Source organism: Mytilus californianus, unplaced genomic scaffold (genome assembly GCF_021869535.1).
Source record: "Mytilus californianus isolate M0D057914Y unplaced genomic scaffold, xbMytCali1.0.p SCAF_3, whole genome shotgun sequence".
In the NCBI taxonomy this organism is placed as follows: domain Eukaryota; kingdom Metazoa; phylum Mollusca; class Bivalvia; order Mytilida; family Mytilidae; genus Mytilus; species Mytilus californianus.
Window position 1 is genome coordinate 130,430,495 of NW_026262679.1, and position 19,471 is coordinate 130,449,965.

At 32.4% G+C, this 19,471-nt stretch overlaps 1 protein-coding gene and 1 long non-coding RNA gene across 2 annotated transcripts in view; both read left to right on the forward strand.

Annotated features, from left to right (window-relative positions):
- The first annotated feature begins 11,356 nt into the window (after positions 1-11,356).
- The window catches only part of LOC127736234 (putative leucine-rich repeat-containing protein DDB_G0290503), an 82,864-nt gene continuing 74,749 nt past the window's right edge, over positions 11,357-19,471 (forward strand). Inside the window, exons 1-3 of the mRNA XM_052246823.1 lie at positions 11,357-11,613; positions 12,071-12,130; positions 13,179-13,270. Of these exons, the coding sequence (XP_052102783.1) occupies positions 12,097-12,130; positions 13,179-13,270 (126 nt within the window). The 5' untranslated portion in view covers positions 11,357-11,613; positions 12,071-12,096. The remainder of the gene's footprint in view (positions 11,614-12,070; positions 12,131-13,178; positions 13,271-19,471) is intronic.
- LOC127736238 (uncharacterized) lies at positions 15,420-16,264 on the forward strand. The gene is made up of 3 exons (XR_007998880.1): positions 15,420-15,506; positions 15,609-15,642; positions 16,227-16,264. It is a non-coding gene; the product is annotated as an uncharacterized LOC127736238 (long non-coding RNA).

The following is a 19,471-nucleotide window of genomic DNA, read 5'->3' on the forward strand; positions in this document are numbered from 1 at the left end:
ATAATGAACGTTTAGTTTCAGAATATTTATTTTCAAACGATTATACTGTCTTCCCTTTAAGTAGAGCGGACACTAAGATAACCATCTTGTTGTCCCAGAAAATCCCATATCAAATGTGCGTCCTTAAATTTTCAAAGCCGTACACTAATTAAGTTTGAACACTTAAATTTGCATAGATGATATAAAAAAATCTAATTCCGTTTCAAAACCTTCATTTCTTTTTAATTTTTCCTTTTTTTATACAAAACAAAATTGAAATTTGCTTTGTTCTAATATAGCAGGAATTCAAGTGTTTACGGATTCAAAAAGGTTATAAGTTATCCTCTGAAAGAAAATGTTTTTCAACGATCCCTCAAACTGCTGTTGAACGCCATATTTTAATTTTCGTCATGCGATTATGCATTATTTTCTATGACAAAACCGGGTCTGCTTTGTGAAATTTAAGGACAAAACCGGGTCGTACACATTGACAAAACCGGGTGCTTCAATTTTGACATGACCCACTTCTTTCATTCCATGCACAGACATGCAAATATTGAGGCGATCATAGTGAAAAGTCTTGACATATCCGTGTTAATATCTTTCTTTCCGTACCTTTCTTTCCATACAATGTGCTCAATTTAAAGAGAAATTAAACAGATTCGAGGCAGGGTTCACTCAATTCACCATTTTGATGTGCCTTTTTACTTATTTCTCCATAAATCTAGAACGGTGGTAGAAAATATTACATCACACTATCGAAAATAGTTATATGTGTATGTATATTCTTCAATATCATTAAAACAACATATAAATAAACAGAATTTCTACATTTCTCTGTCTGTTGATTGTCCGTCACCGTACCGGACATTAGATACTATTGAGTCCAAACATTTTTCGCCGGGGTACTTTAGATACAGTGAATAAGCTAGTTTTCCTCACAATGTCAACTTGGTGTTCTCCTGTTATTTGACGAAAAGTACGTACGCTTGACGAACCATACGTAAGACCCGTTTGAGGGATCCTTTATTTTGAATTATTCTTACTGAAAATTTGACATATTTATGTAATCTAAATAAAGGCTGTCATGGAACTACGATGGCCTTTCGTCTCAATGTTTGTTCATCAAGGACCAAAACACTGCATGCAACGACATATGTCAAACTTGATATTCATGCAACATAGGAGTATCGTGACGTACGATTTAAAAATATCCAAAAAAACAGGGTGAAAGAGATAACCCAACAAAATTTGCTAAACACAGACTTGTCAGAAGAAGAAATATGTCACTTAAAAATTGCTCTGCAACTACACCCCCCTCCCCCATTAAAAAATGATTAAACAAATTACTTATTTTTTCATTAACTAACCTAAGAAAATACCCAGGCAAATATATTGCCCCCCCCCCCCCCCCCCCCCCCCACAAAAAAAAAATAAATGAAACAAATTCTTCCTAAATTGTAAATTTTGAAACCCCATAGATAAAAAAATTGAAAAACTGACATTCAAAATATATTACGGTCTTTGTTTAATCATCCGGGTGTTTTAATGTATATATGTAAATGCATAAAGCAAAATCCATAATTATTTGATCTGCAAGTAGAGCCCGAGGGCGGATTTAGGAATGGGGTGCACCCGATCTGTCTCTACTTAGAAGACATATTCCTAGCCTTGGTCTGTTATATTCACAACTATACCAGAGACAGAGACGTTTTAACCGTCTGCGACACATGTTTTCCTTTTTTCCCAGTATAGATCGTTGCTTGTTTGTCTTTTTTGTTTTGGACCACTTAACGTTTGTTATACAGTGTAGACTATATAACGGTCATATTGAACTCTGTTTGCATTGAGTTGATGATCATATCATATAACCTTTAAATTATTGGAAAAAACTTCATCACAAAATCTTTTTTGTTTCCCTCTATGTTTTTCTAATACAATTTTCTGTACATTGTAGTTTTTTTTTGTCTGTCAAATCTTGATGATCCCCGTTGACAATTTGAGGATGGCATACTTATTAAAAAAATAAAAATAGTTGTGAATTTTGTTCTTAAATTTAGAGTAACATTCTGCAAGAATTTCATTAAAATGTTAATGGTTTAAACCAGAGACGTATTATAAGTCTCTGTTTTAACATTCAGTCAAAAAAGCATGCTTGAACAATTCCCGCGCAAATGTGTGTAAATCCGTGTTAACATAAGCAACGTATCGGACGTAAGTGTATTTTAAACTATTTTTCTTAATTTTCAGATATTAAATGCGCGTATTATTTGCGATATGCTTAAATTTTAAAAGATACATTTGATTCAGAATAGAAAACCGTGTTATCGGATAAAACATAGACTCTAAGCAGTGGCGGATCCAGAAATTTTCATAAGTGGGGGCCCACTGACTGCCTAAGAGGGGGCCCGCTCCAGTCATGCTTCAGTGATTCCCTATATAATCAACCAAATTTTTGCCACAAAAGGGGGGCCCGGGCCCCCTGAAAAACCCTCTAAATCCGCCTCTGCTAAGTGTTATCGTGGGAATGTTATACATGCTCCCTTTACGTTCGTTCGTACCTTTCGTTAAAATGTAAGAAAGCTCTGTTAAGAGACAAAGGGCATTGTTCACTTGGTTGATCCAACCATGTGACAACGTATATCGAAATAAACTTTGTTTGTTACAATATTATTGACCATTTGTTTTCAGCACTTCAAATCGAAATGTTCTATCGATGATATCAATAATTAGTCTAAATGTAGTCGATTGACCCTTGCTTACACGAGTGATGTTCTCAATCATAGCACTAGCCGTAATTTCTTGCTATAACGGGACCTTCGAACGTCTGTCACTCTCGTGATGAATGGTTCATCTAAAAGCAGACAAGGAGGATTGACATTACATTACTATAACTTATAATAGTTGGAAAATTAATAGCAGAATCAAGCTTCGATTAGCTATGTGAATATGTCTAATTAGTATGGTGGGAAATTTAAAAAAAAATTTTAAGTATTAAGAAATCAATGGCAATCAAAATTATAAGTTGAAGAAGGAAAGAAACCATTTTGACATAAAAGACGAAAGGACGTAATACAGTCCACAAATCAATTTACAGAATAAGCAACATGAACCATATGACGGAATCAGGGTTTGTACTCAGCCGGGTGTTTCATAAGGGTAAGTAATTCCTATCATGTTACTAGTGGTACCTGCCATGTTTATCAAGACAACATAACTTGAATCGGCGTCCCAAGTCGCATTTTTGTGATTGTCATTAGCAAACAAAAAAAAAAAAAGAAAAAAGGATTGAATCATTGCAGCCATGTGTAACGGGCACGGAATTTATGGTCACCCATGGAGTGGCGTTGGTTACACTTTTGATGAGATCGTCACCGATATTTAACCCTAGAACAAATTTGATTTGTAATGCATTTCTCTAGAACAATAAATGCAAATTAAGAAAATTCCACCTGCGTTTTTAAAAATGTGATCTTTACAGCATTTTAACTGAGTGTACGACTTTTGGGACAAATTATGTCAAAATTAAAACTAAGTCCACCAGCTCTATTTAATTTCTGGAAAGTGGATCTTTTATTCAGATTTACAGTTTCAGACATACTATTTTTTCAGATTCACCTGGACCAAATCACTACTTTACCCTAAAATTCATAATCCCATATTATACATGTCTATGCTTGTTTTATTTGCATCATGCTGTCATTGTATCGGTCGGATAAAAATTATGTTTCTTGTAGCAGAGACATATAATACAATTTTCAGTATCCAGGGAACGTAATTTGACGTTACGCATGCACGTTCTTGCGTCAATACTGTGAAATCAACCAGTCCACACTGATAAACAGCTTTTCTATAAAATCAAAACAGTCAAGCTATATAAAATTTATATTCATAGACTGATAGGTACTACTGTTTAAGAAAAAACAAAAAATTGTTTTATTATTTTTTACAATAGTCTAAAATAAGGACAAACATACTGGCAAAACGTCAAAAATATGATCGTCAGACGTAACAGACTATACGCATAATTAATTTTACAGGATTTTTTGTGCTCTTCGAAACAATGTAAAATCCACGAAAATTCGCATGAATGATATGCGTCATATATAAAATATTACGTCATTACTGAATTTCGGCAAAAATAAATAGTCTTCACCATTTTCAGATTTCGGATGATGGTAAGTTATCAAAATTTATAGGTTTTAAAAATATAAGATTATATTAAATTTCGTTTTCATAAATTATGCTTACAAAAGTACTTAGATAGACCGTTTCAAAACCGAAATTTTACAACACTCACACCACAAATATAAATGCAACGGCTTCTGGCAAATGTCTTGCAAGAATGTCCAATGTCGAATTTCGCCGCTTTTTACAAGTTAACCGACAGTTGCGACGTCATTTATTAAAAAAATCGATTTGTTGCATACAAAATAGCGCTTTTCCACAATTGTACTTTAACCCTACAAAACAGTTACATACCTTTTGATAATTTGTGTAGCCAACACGACTTCGTTTTTAAACAAATCCGATGTCTTGCAAGTTTGTCCACTGCACGATTTTCTGACGTTTTCAACGTTCTCGATTCGGGACGCTATTTATGTCTTTTAAAATCAAATCAATTGTTTGGTTTTGTGTTTTGGTGTTTAACTCAACTTTTAGCCCTTGGTTTTATCATATCGGACAGTTTTCTATGGTAGAGGAAGTTTGAGAACCTTGGTTGTAATATAAGTTGTAAAATCCGTGGAACAGACTCACAAAATACACCAAAAAATATCCACAAATTTTGTTACAAATCTTTTTGTCCGAGAATTATCGTGTTACAATTGTGGTAACTGATTTAATGGAGCAATAAACGATTGCGAGAAAACGAATTTATAGGAAATTTCAAAAAGGTAAAAATGATTCAAAATGTCAGGAACTCGAATTCCGAAAGAAAATGATGACCATTGCGATACAAATTATAATATAATAGAAGACATTGTGGAAAGGACATAATAATTGCGGTTTTGGCAGACGATATAGAATATGAGTAGTAATAGTATCATTTTAAAAGACCACAAATATAAAATATTTTCGATGACTGGGGTTGTTCGTTTAGCCGAGGTTCTAAGTTGTGAAAAGGCTGTATTACGAGAGGATAAAAAATCAGCCTTTGTTTTCAAATTTGTGAAGCGCAAAACTGCACGGATTTGTTATTTCTCTGCAAAACGATTCATGTGTATAGAACTTGAAAGTGAAATTGTTGTGTCTGAAGAGTTACTCCTCTTAAATTTATCATACAAATATAGAAATAAGAAGATGTAGTATGATTGCCAATGAGAAAACACTCCACAAGAGACCAAAAGACACAGAAATTAACAACTATAGGTCACCGTATGGCCTTCAACAATGAGTAAAACCTATACCGCATAGTCAGCTATAAAAGGCCCCGAAATGACAAATGTAAAACAATTTAAACGAGAAAACTAACGGTCTGATTTATGTACAAAATAATGAACGAAAAACAAATAAGATATGCAGCAACAAACGACAACCACCGAATTACAGGCTCCTGACTTGGAACAGGCTCATACAGAATATGGCGGGGTTAAACTTGTTTGAAGGCTCCAACCCTCAAAGCTTGTACTGAAGCATATGGGATGAATACTATTTTTTTCTGACAATCGTTTCATTTCTTAATTAATTGTTCCGTTATTAAAAAAAGTAAAGTGTATTTTTTAAGAAAGACCCGTTTACTTAGTAACTTGTAATTCCCCACACACTTTTTTTTATTAACGCAAAATGTATATCTTTCTCCTTTTTCGGATTTAAATGGGGAAACATTGAATGTATGGGCCTTCTTTTACTTTAAGGGTCCTATACTTTAGAGTTAGGGTTCATTCATGATTATGGTTAGGTTAGGGGATGTTGTAGGTTAGGGTTAGGTTTAAGGGTTAGAGCTAGTGTTAGGTTTAGGTATGGGTAAAGGTCAGGTTTGGAGTTAAGGATAGTTAAGTATAGTTATATATGGGTTGGGACCCCTAAAGTAAAAGAAGGCCATTATGTTCTATGTCATTTGGTCTCTGGTAGAGAGTGTCTCTTTTTTTATATAGACCCTATTATCTTACCCAAATACCGTTATATTGTGTTGTTTGTTGTTTGTGCTACTTCCAGTGGAAAATATTTCATGCCATGATATTCGGTACAACCAAACATTTAGAAGTATCCATATTGATGTGAAGAAAAATAATTGCCAACGAAAAAAAAACATCCTCAATTATCGACGTAAAACGTCAAAATTTGACGTTACCAATTGAAACGCAATATCGTGCGTAACGTCTGAGCCCTCCCTCCTTTTGATCGCCAAAACTGAAAAAAATATCTCAGTCATAATAATAATAATAACAAAATTCTTTATTTAACGAAGGTAACACATTTAACAATGACATGTTAATCTTCCATGAGGCCTTCAAAAACTATTAATACAAATAGAAAAGACAAAAATACAAACAAAATAAAATACATAATACAGTTATATAAAGCAGCTTAAATATTGAATAAGTACATATGCATTCAATAGAAGAAGAAAAAATACATTAGAATCGGGCATCTTCATTCTGTACAGTTAGAAAATAGTTTGAACATATGATCTTAAATATGTATCTAAATTATTTATTTCTTTAATATTATTTGGTAAATTATTCCAGGTAATAAGACCAGAATATTTAAATGTTCTTTTAAAAAATTCAGAATTAGGTCTTTGTACATGAAGAAGTCTCAGTGTCTGAGATGTTGTCGACCCTAGACAATACTTTTATAAAGATCATGTTTTTCACGATATATATAAAGTTTGAGTATATGATAAATGGATACGCCTCGGCATATAATTTTTTATGTTTCTGCGTGAAGTTATGTGTGCAGACATTAAATGAAATGTCTAAGTACATATCCTATATATATATATATATATACGTCTAAATTGAAAACAACGTATATATATATATATATGCTATGGTAGTTAGGGTCATATGTACTTTTATGTTTCAGTAGTCGTAAAAACGTGTCAAATTAGCCAAATTGGTTGTTTTACTTTTGTTTTCAAATTATTTGCAAGTTCTTAATATAGGGTTTTAAAAAAATGTTAATAAAATATTTTGTTTACATTTTGTTTCCAAATAGTTCATAAAGACAGATGTCGTAAATTTATCGATTTACGATAACAATTTTTTTGTTTACATGATTCAACATGGAGGAAGAAACACTCGCTACTGAATTCAAAAGTCATCTTTATACATGACACTTTCCTGATAAACGGTCATTTTTTGCATGTAAGACCTTACGAAAGTCAAGAGTTTCTTGTAAAATAAAACATATATTGACAGTCATTGAGTCAACCAAATTAGAACCCTTTGCATAACATACGACCGATCAAATATTTTTATAGAACCAGATGGAACATGAATATTTCATGATTGCTGATGAATACTTTATTTGATTTTAATCAAATGTTAGGGAATGTATCAGGTAATCGATTTTTGTTTGCCACGAAATTTTAGAGTTTGTTGCAAATGACTGAAACTGAAAGGTAAGAATAGAAAATTATATTTTATCTTTATGGAAGGATTCAGAGTTGCAATCACAGTGTCACAGTTTCATTGGTTTTTTTTTTGGCATTTGATAATGTGTAGGTACATGTAATACATTCTATAATATATTTTTGTTTATTTTAATGTGATGGCTTTCTTGCTTGACAATGTCTTATGGTATACATGTAGGTCATTCACAGTCTGCACTGTATGTATGTCTTCTTCTTCTATATGTATGTCCTTCCAATTATGGAACACCTCCTCAACAGATATTATCCAGGTGGGGAGTTAATTAAAACTTAAATAGTATGCACTAAAAGTTTTCCACAAATAACTAAAAAAAATATTTTTGATTCACTGTACACCATGGTACACGGATAAGATCTAATATATCTAAGGACTGATAAAAAAAATTCTTACACAATTATAAGGTAAAAATATCTAGGCCTTGTCAATATGTATTTTAAGATTTAATGTACACAACTAAAATCTAAAAATATAGGGTGCTTTATACAATGGAAAGCAGGACACCCCTGGCTCTACCTTTACACATATGTACATAGTGTTCATATCATATCTTTCCTCATTACACTGATTGTATTATCTTTATATTTAGCGATACAGTTATTATTTTCCTTGTAACTTCCATACACGCTGAGAATGGAGTCTATAACACATGTCTGTAGCTAATCTTTGAATTTTGTCAAATTCGGTCACGTAGATCCCTCCGTTAATCGGAGCACCCCTCGAGAGTTGGAGGGTACAGTGGAAACCGTGTACACTCCCAATCAGGATAAATGGAGATGTGTCACTAACATATCACTAACATATCAACAACAATATTTACAAGGACAATCCCCATCCCTACACAAAGGGAGTGCTACATGTAGGACACCTGCCAGTTTAAATTAGAAGGCTTTAGAACAGGTGGAAAAGCTAATATAGCTAAGCTTCCATCCTGTTTCTTATTAAACGTGTACAAATAAATTTGATACATTTTGTGTATTTTCTAACACTACATGCTTATATGTTTAGTTCCATTTTGTACAGCTTGCAACATATATGTCACAGCAGGGAGACATAGCGATACTAGATTCTGTTGTCTTCTGTACATGTACATGTACAGGTTCAGTCTGTGGTTAAAGGTTTTTAGACATCAATAACTTTGTCAAAACTGCATGGAATTTTATGAAATTTTGACAGAAGCTTTGTTATGATCAAAAGACACGTCACAGTATCCAGAGCAAAAATTGTTTTCCTCACTGATTTACTGCTAAATGTTCTTAGTATTTTTACAGTTAAGATTCAAATACAGTCTAAAGTTTTTTCAATAATCAATAACTTTGTCAAATCTTATGGAATTTTAGGTAACATGGACAGAAGCTTTTTGATAATCAAAAGACAGTATCCAGAGCAGAATTTGAAAAAAAAAATGTTCTTCATTTTTCCATATTTTACTGATAAATGAACTTAATTAGTTTGAGATTTTGCAGTTAACATTTAGATACAGTCACAGTGTTCATGGGAACCCTTTACAAATTTTTTCATAAAAAAATTGATACAAATAACCTTCCTACATAATTAAGCCAAATGTTATGTTAAAAAAGAAGGTTCTATGGACTTGTTTTTAAGCTGCCGAATGAAATCAGTGGGCAGATACTTTTTTTCCACATATATGACACATTACGATGTCACGAAAAATCACATTTTGCATTAGAGACATTATAACTGTTTTGTGTACAATATTAAAAGACACTTACATTTTTGTTAAAGATCTATTGAACTTCAATCAGGGAGAGCAACTACATGTATCGCAAATTTGACCATGTTTTTCTCTAACATCATTCAAAATACAACAGGCCTTGCAAATTGAAGGATGATGTCAAGTACATCTCCCTCACATATTTTATTGGATGAACATGGCTTTGTTTACAAGGCAAAAGATGAGCATCACATTAGAATAATTTTTTTTTTTTTAAATCATAAATAGTTGACAGCCATTTTGATTATTGTCTGGATACAATAATCATTGTTTATTTGAAAAATTGTTTTCTTATACAAAACCTGATTTGAAATTGAATATATTTATCCTCATTTGATAGAAAACGCATGTACAATATGTTCTCAAATTTAAGTTTCAAACACAGATTTCCTTCTATTTCACATCACTATGATTAAACACTTTGTAATATTCCAAGTGATAACTTTACACATGCTTATAAACATAATTCTGCTTTGTCAATTCCCATTTAAGGAATCATGTTTGCACATTTATTTTAAAAGCTAAATTGTTATATTGAACCTCAATATGTATTTTAATGCCCATTTAACAATTTAATACACAGATTATTTTTCATTCAGAGATTAGCTTTTAAGCTTTTTAGTCAATCTATGTTACTACCTGGCTTTGGGGACTTTGTCAGAATAAAAATTAAATGCTAGCGTTCTCCAGTACATGTTTCATGGTATTAACCATATGGATTGCTTTACACAACAATGGATACTTGTTAACTGCCAACATTACTCTAAATCTTTACGGATTTCAGAAATTAAAAAATATTGTATTTCAGGTGACTTTTCTTTTTGATGTAGTAATTTCTTTGGTCTAACACTTTTTGAATTATATGTAAAGTGAGGTTGTATTGGAACTATCTTTTGATACAGATATCATGGAATGACCATGGCTATGAGTTGCTGAACACACTGTGAACTATTATGTAGGCAAAGTAGTTAAAACATTTAAAAAGTTGTCAAGACATAATTACCTATAACTAATCAATTTTTACACTTAATGATTTTATCCTCTTTAAATCTCCAGATTAAAACTTTAAAGGTTAAGCTTTCTAATGTAGAATCAGAATTTAATGAAAATCTATTATGATATATGTGTCTGATTACTGCCTAGCTTTTTATTTATATCTTACAAACTCACAATATGGTCTTAATTTCTTGATAAACATTAAATATGGAAATTGTTAATTTCAAAAGATATTTTGAACTTGGTTTCACTTTTAAGGATTAAATGGTCCATAACATTTCATGCTCAGTTGGATGACCTCAAGTAACTTTAAATATATATTTGACCTTAATTAAAAAGGATTATAATATTTCATTTCCAATCTGAAAAATGTCTGACCTATTGATTCAGTGCATGAAAACTGTGAACTGTTCAGAATATTGACAGAACCGTGCTGTGGAATAAAATGTTACATACATGTACAGCCTATATATCTCATGTATCTAAAACAATAGTAAATGACAAAGCTTATATCAGCTGTTGGGAATTATTTGTTGTGAAAAGTGTTGGATTTCCAAGATTATAGTCATATGAAAGATGGGTTCTAATGTTTATTATTTTGATTACTGTGAAGAAGATTTACCTGAAAACATGGATACAGGGTAATATATTTTACATTTACACAATAATTATTACAGGGTTATATATTTTACATTTACACAATAATTATTACAGGGTAATTTATTTTACATTTACACAATGATTATTTACCTGAAAACATGGATACAGGATATATGTATGTATATATATATATATATGTTATGTATTAAAAGTTATGGTATTTAGTAGTAGTCTTCATTCAAAAATGTTTTCTTAAGTAAGATTAATAATTATAGTATAATGAATTACATTTTTATGCAGTTCTAATGCATCATTGTATGACTTTCACCTCAGTGCTATCTCCTCAATTAGTTACAAAGATAAACATAGTTGCCCTTGTGATGTATGGTTAGAAGAAAATACTGAATGTTTTTTCTGAAAATTCTGAACTTTACATTTTATATTTCAGAATTTTGCACCTGAAGAACAAAAACAGTTATCAGAGACCACCTTCTTCCAGTGGAGTCACTTCATACATCAAAAATCGACGCCCACCTCCATTGATACCAAGACAGCTACCAAGACCTAAACTAGTCAATCAAAAGCCACAACTACCTCCTAGACAAACAAATACACAGAAAGAATGTCCAACACAGTCAGTACATAGAAACTCATCCCCTGTAACATTTAGACTTTACAGTATACCAGAGAAAGAAGAAGATATTCATGGTAATGATAATTATACATTTACGCTGGCAAAAACTGAATATACATGTAATTATGTTGTACTAAAAAATATAGTAAGTTAACGTGGATATGATATGGGTAATGCCATGTTTTCCTTAGTAACATGTATATTATATAGGTATGCCATGTTTTCATTTATATGATACCTTGAGTGGAATGTTGTGGAGCGAAGGTAACATTTTATGAAAAATACAAGGCCTACCCATTAATGAATTGAAAATGAATGATGGGATGCAATACATCATTTTGATCTACTGATAATACGCCCTATCTACCTTAAACATATTTTATTGTCAAAACAAGAAAAAGGAAAAAGGATGAAACACCAGTTTTTTTTTTCTTTAATAAGATCTAGAGGTCTTCTCAAAGTTATATAATTTATAAAAGGAATCATGTGACTTAATGTTTCTGCTTCTTCATATTAATTGTTTATTTTTAGGGGAGTCGTCGTTAAAAAGAAGAACAATGAGTGAACAGAAGCCAAAATATTCTACTACAGGTACATGTTACTTAGACACTGCAAATCAATTAAACTTGAATGACCTAAAAATTCTATGAATCAATTTTTCTTTATTGATGTCTTAAATAAAACTCTATGGAAACACCTTATCAAGGTTACAAATGTCTTATAAGATCAAAGCAAATTGACTGGAAAAAATGAATGAAACAACAACAACAGTGAAAGAAGGGGAAATGTAAGGCACCCTCAGGTAAGATTTCTTGTTATCAGTGACTTGGACAATCCTCATCAAGAAACTAAAAATCTTGACTTCAGGTGTCTAAGATATATGTATTATAGCTCAGACAGTTTGATTTCCATGCCCTGATGAGGCTTTACCAAGGGTGACAGAGATTTCCCATTCTTACAGTTTTGTGCACTTGCCATTGTCATCATTTCAATGTTCAAATGTTTAAAAACAGTTGAAATGCATGAATAGGGCGATGTATGTGACCTTACCCAGGATGATGGGAGCAACATTAAGAATTTAAGGGCATACAATACAGGTACAGGGGAGGTAATGACATTGCTAACATAAAATGTTATTTTTCGAGACGTCAAACTGTGACATATCAGGAAAGGATGCATTTTTCGACTGATTTCAATCAATAGTTTGAAAATGAGAACGTGGACCCCCCTTTAAAAATATATTTTAAGAATATTTGTACCTATTTTACAAACAAATCAGGGATGAAATTTTTTAGAATTAATTAGATAAATATATAGAAAAAAATGCTCGTTTTTCCTGAATGGTTAGTAATAGAGAAATCCATATAATTATAGCAGTGTATAAATGATATTGTACAACTGCATTTTTACATAATCTCTTGTTAACACAGCTGTTAAAGACAGTTTACATAAAATAAGGGATGTGGTATGATCTATGAGAAATTTATCCTACAGAGTCCAGATGACATGGATTTCAGCAATTTAGATCATTACGACCTATTTAATGATTAACCATTGCATTTGAGTTTAATTATAGCATATCCAGAAAGTACATCCATGTCATAAAGACACATCATGTAGTCCCTATTTGTAATTTCAGAACCTGATATTTCTAAAACAAATTCATCAGGAATACAAAAGAGTGACCATTATGGTTCCATGCCTGATATGTCAGCATCTGGTGGGTTAAAGGTAAGATTGTCGCCAAGGTAACTAGCGAACTGAACATCAATAATTATTGGAGACAATTTGATTAATACAATACCCTATACTTCTGTAACATGAGCACAACATCACTTCATCTTCTTAACACATGACACATTTCTTATTTCTTATTTTTTATACGACCGCAAAATTGTGGTCGTATATTGGTATGACGTTGTCGTCGTCGTCCGAAGACACATTGGTTTTCGCACTATAACTTTAGTTTAAGTGAATGGATCTCTTTGAAATTTTACCATAAGGTAAATTAAGACAATTTAAAACAGTGTAAGGGAGGTAATCCAAATACAACGTTTTGATTACTTCCCTTACACTGCTTTGAAATTATGTTTAAAGAAATGCATATTTATAAAGGAAGACCAGTAAAAATATCTGCAAATGTTGCATCCTGTTTTTACAAAAAAATCCAAATGAAAGATTTGACACCATATTTTAAATTCTATTATAAAATATATTAAGTTAGCACTATGGTAAATTTAAATGGGTAATTATGGTTGCAAATTCCATTGGAAATTTGAATTGAGATTATGACCATATCTTGAGGGAAAGAATTTTTTTGGGGAAAAAGGGGGGGGGGGGGGGGGTAAAAAGAAATTGTGGGGGGTCAATTTTTTCTCATTTCAGATTTCCGAAATTAAAAAGAATTATTCTTCAAATATTATTTTTTTTTCAAATTTCAAATATTGAAAAATTTCAAGAAGTAATCTTTAATTGCACAGTATGGTGCATTAGATTTGTAAAATCTTTGACCGCATTTATTTATTTGTTATGTCGAATCTGACCGTGTATTTAGATTTTTAATTTTGGGTCCAGTTTTCAAATTGGTCTACATTAAGGTCCAAAGGGTCCAAAATTAAACTTAGTTTGATTTTAACAAAAATTGAATGTATGGGGTTCTTTGATATGCTGAATCTAAACATGTATTTAGATTTTTGATTTTGGGCCCAGTTTTCAAGTTGGTCCAAATTGGGGTCCAAAATTAAACTTTGTTTGATTTCAACAAAAATTGAATATATGGGGTTCTTTGATATGCTGAATCTAACCATGTATTTAGATTTTTTATTTGTGGGCCCCACTATCAAATTGGTTCATATTGAGGTCAAAAGGGTCCAAAATTAAACTTTGTTTGATTTCATCAAAAATTGAATTATTGGGGTTCTTTGATATGCCAAATCTAACCGTGTATTTAGATTTTTAATTTTGGGTCCCGTTTTTTAAATTGGTCTACATTAAGGTCCAAAGGGTCCAAAATTAAACTTAGTTTGATTTTAACAAAAATTGAATTCTTGGGGTTCCTTGATATGCTGAATCTAAACATGTGTTTAGATTTTTGATTATGGGCCCAGTTTTCAAGTTGGTCTAAGTTGGGGTCCAAAATTAAACTTTGTTTGATTTCAACAAAAATTGAATATATGGGGTTCTTTGATATGCTGAATCTAACCATGTTTTTTGATTTTTGGGCCCGTTATCAAATTGGTCCACATTGAGGTCAGAAGGGTCCAAAATTAAACTTTGTTTGATTTCATCAAAAATTGATTTCTTTGGATTCTTTGATATGCTGAATCTAACCATGTATTTAGATTTTGGATATTGGACCATAATAGGTAAATTAAAAATTTTTAAGTTCTTAGACCACATTCATTCTGTGTCAGAAATCTATGCTGTGTCAAATATTTAATCACAATCCAAATTCAGAGCTGTATCAAGCTTGAATGTTGTGTCCATAATTGCCGCAACTGTTCAGGGTTCGACCTCTGTGGTCGTATCAAGCTGCGCCCAGCGGAGCATTTTATTTAAGAAAGAACTTATTTTTGTAGTGAAGAAAATAAGTTCATCAATATGAAAGAATACTTTAGATAAGGGACAATAGTTCTGTTGTATTTAGCTTTTCCATCTGTCACCAATACTTTATGTAATATAGATTTTCAGGCATTTGTAACTAAATGATAATGCTTGGGACAATTTTCAATACCAGCAGAGGGTGTGCCTTCATTAATTTTGAAATTCATTAGTAAGTTCAAAGTTATAAACTTGTATTTTTTAACAGAAAATAAATTGACACATATCTTGGAATGTATACATTCATCCTTATCCTTATCATTCGGTTTGGTAATAAATGATGATATGGTGACTTCTAGGTTTGGTAATAAATGATGATATGGTGACTTCTAGGTTTGGTAATACATGATGATATGGTGACTTCTAGGTTTGGTAATAAATGATGATACAGTGACTTCTAGGTTTGGTAATAAATGATGATATGGTGACTTCTAGGTTTGGTAATAAATGATGATACAGTGACTTCTAGGTTTGGTAATACATGATGATATGGTGACTTCTAGGTTTGGTAATAAATGATGATACAGTGACTTCTAGGTTTGGTAATAAATGATGATATGGTGACTTCTAGGTTTGGTAATAAATGATGATATGGTGACTTCTAGGTTTGGTAATAAATGATGATATGGTGACTTCTAGGGTTTGGTAATAAATGATGATACAGTGACTTCTAGGTTTGGTAATAAATGATGATATGGTGACTTCTAGGGTTTGGTAATAAATGATGATATGGTGAATTCTAGGTTTGGTAATAAATGATGATATGGTGACTTCTAGGTTTGGTAATAAATGATGATATGGTGACTTCTAGGGTTTGGTAATAAATGATGATATGGTGACTTCTAGGTTTGGTAATAAATGATGATATGGTGACTTCTAGGTTTGGTAATAAATGATGATATGGTGACTTCTAGGTTTGGTAATAAATGATGATATGGTGGTGACTTCTAGGTTTGGTTATAAATGATGATATGGTGACTTCTAGGTTTGGTTATAAATGATGATATGGTGACTTCTAGGTTTGGTTATAAATGATGATATGGTGACTTCTAGGTTTGGTAATAAATGATGATTTGGTGACTTCTAGGTTTGGTAATACATGATGATATGGTGACTTCTAGGTTTGAATGTTCTTTTATGATCATCAAGGTCACCAACTAAATTTATATTGTACATATATATTAATAGAAAAGTTGTTTAAAGCACATCAGATCTGTATTTTGACAATAAAAGTCACTTCAGTGATGCTAGAGTCGAAAATCTTTGAAAATCCAAAGCTTATTCAACAGATTAATGAACCAAAAAGGACAAAAAATATAATCAAAGATAAGGAATCTGAAATCTGCAATCACTAAATCATGAGACACTTTCAGCCATTCTGCAAAAAATGGAGTTGAGAGAAGCTGATGAAGTGGAAACCATATGATGCTTTTATTGATACTTAAGTGTCTGGCTAAAAGGTCAAGGTCATAATTGATATGAAAGTTTAAAATCTTATTTTGCATGTGATGTAATTTATGGTTGATTGATTGTTGCTTGTTTAATGTCTGTAATCTTAGTATATTTGTGGATGAGACGCTAGTCTTTGACTTGTTGACAGGATAGGCAAAATCAGAAAACAAATGAGTGTAGATATCTTTGATGGTTTTTGTTGTTGGTGATTTAGAGCTTTAAATATGGTATGAACACTTGTGGATCATCAGAAACATCATCTGGATTGAGATTTTATAATTTTGTAGGATTTCTGTCTCATTAACATTTTTTTTTCATCATCTTGTTTTATTTATGGTATATGTGTACTTGGGCCCCAAATTTGTTTATATTTAAAACTTTTAAACATCATTTTGATTAGAAACAAAGTAAATGAATGATTGTTGATGGACATACTATAAACAATTTTTTTTATTATTTAGGCAGGAACAATAACATAAATCAATATTAATGTATGGGTTAAAAACTTTGAAAATAAAATAATTTGCTGTATACTATGAACAGCCACAGGAATTAGGTAGAAGAGAAAGTGCAGTTGATCCAGTGGATGTCTCAAGTGATTTCTCATTCATCGGTACTGAACCATTGTTTTCATCTTCACCTATCCCACATGACAAGGAGGTATTCAACTTCAACAACTTGCAAGATCAAAACAGCGAGCAAAATATGGAAGAAACACACCAATCTGATGATAAAACAATGTACCACACAGCTACCAGTCAGGTCATCGAAGCAAACATGGAATCTGACAATAAATCAACTGAATCAATTCCTGGCAGTGAAACTAGATCAATATCTGACCATACCAAGACTAGGAGCAGCAACTTTGATCAGAATTTGTTGAGGAGAGCATCATCTGGAAAACTGAAAGAAACTGAACTTAATCCTTTAAAGACTGTTGATAGTGTAAGACAGTATTTTACCAAACCATCAGAACTGCTGAAATTAAAACTGAAACACACAAATCAAGAAAATGAACAACAATTATCAAACAGAAAGGAAACAGTTGACTTTGTGAAAGAAAAGGAACATCAGTCTAGTCCCCATCAAAAACCTGTTCCCTCACCGATAAAAGTGGTTCAATATGAGGAGAAAGTGTTCAAAGAAGCTGTAGAGTCAAAACTGAAAGAACATGACACTATTGAACAGGAAAAGGCTTTAAAGGAAGTCAAAGTTAAAGAAGAATTTCAAAAAGATACTGTTAATAAATTGTCCAATCAGAAGGATTCTTCGGATAATTTGCGATTAGAACAAAGTCATAAAACTGATAAGATCCTAAAACAAGCAGACAGGAATGAGAAAACAGACATCTTACAGAGGAGCTACTCAGAACCCAAAAGAGGACAACCAATTAGATTTAGAGAGGATAGAAAGTATAGATCCCATGACAGAAATGTTGGATATGATGCCCGTCATGACTTCACATCTGTAGTTGACTTTTTGGAGGTTTTGAAGTGTCAAGAGGAGAAAGATCAATCTAGAATGACAGGAAGTCATGTGACACCTTCAGCCCAGAGAGAAGCTGATGAAGAAGAAAAGGAAGATTTTGAATTTAGAACTGTAGAAGAAAGTATGGACAATGGTCAAGAATCAGTTAGGACAAATGATACAGGAACAGTTAGAAGTATAGTGGACTTCATAGAAACTCGTAAGCAGAAATATACTCCTGTAGTTCCATCACCCTTGACTTACACAACATCATCAAACCTATTGGAGAAAGGTGAAGAGCCAGAAGAGATGAGACAAAATGTTCAAGGTGATGGAGAAATGGGTTATAGAATAGTTCCTGGGGATGTGACAAGTCATGGTACAAACATAGGAGAATCCACATTGAGTGATACCACAACATCCAGATTACTGGAGAAAGTTGACATCAGTGAAGGTAGAGAAAATAAACAGACACTTCCAGGATATGCAACATCTTCCAAGTTGGGAATGGAAAAACAAGAATCTAATTTGAGTTACACTACACCTTCCAAATTACTGGAAAAGGTTGAAATCCGTGCAGGTAGAAGGAGTAAAGAGAAATTTCCAGGGTATGGTGAAATGGAACATACAACAACACCTTCTAACCTGGGAATGGAAAAACAAGAATCTTCTTTGAGTTACACTACACCTTCTAACCTGGAAATGGAAAAATATGAGTCTACTCTGAGTTATGCCACGCCTTCAATGCTGGGAATGGAAAAACAAGAGTCTACTCTGAGTTACACTACACCTTCTCAGCTGGAAATGGAAAAATATGAGTCTACTCTGAGTTATGCCACACCTTCTATGCTGGGAATGCAAAAACAGGGGTCAACTTTAAGTTACACTACACCTTCCAAATTACTAGATAGAGTTGAAATCCGTGAAGGTAGAAGGAAAAAAGAGAAATTTCCAGGGTATGGTGAAATGGAATATACCACACCTTCCAAGCTGGGAATGGAAAAACAAGAATCTAATTTGAGTTACACTTCGCCTTCTAAGTTACTGGAAAAAGTTGAAATTCGTGAAAGTAGGGAGAAAAAATTAAAATTCCCAGGATATGGTGAAATGGATTATACAACTGCATCCCAGTTGGGTATGATTAAGAGAAAAGAACAATCTATGATAGAGCATAATGGGAACCCTACTCCTTCGGAACTTGTGGACCAGGTTGAAACAAGGGAAATAAAAAGACAGTCATCCCCTGGAACTTTGAATTATATAACTCCATCAGAACTGTTAGATTTCAGTGTTCAACAGGAACAGGGTAAGGTCTACTAAGTAGGAATTCAGTGTTCAACAGGAACAAGGTAAGGTTTACTTAGTAAGAACTCAATGTCTAACAGGAACAAGGTAAGGTCTACTTAGTAGGAT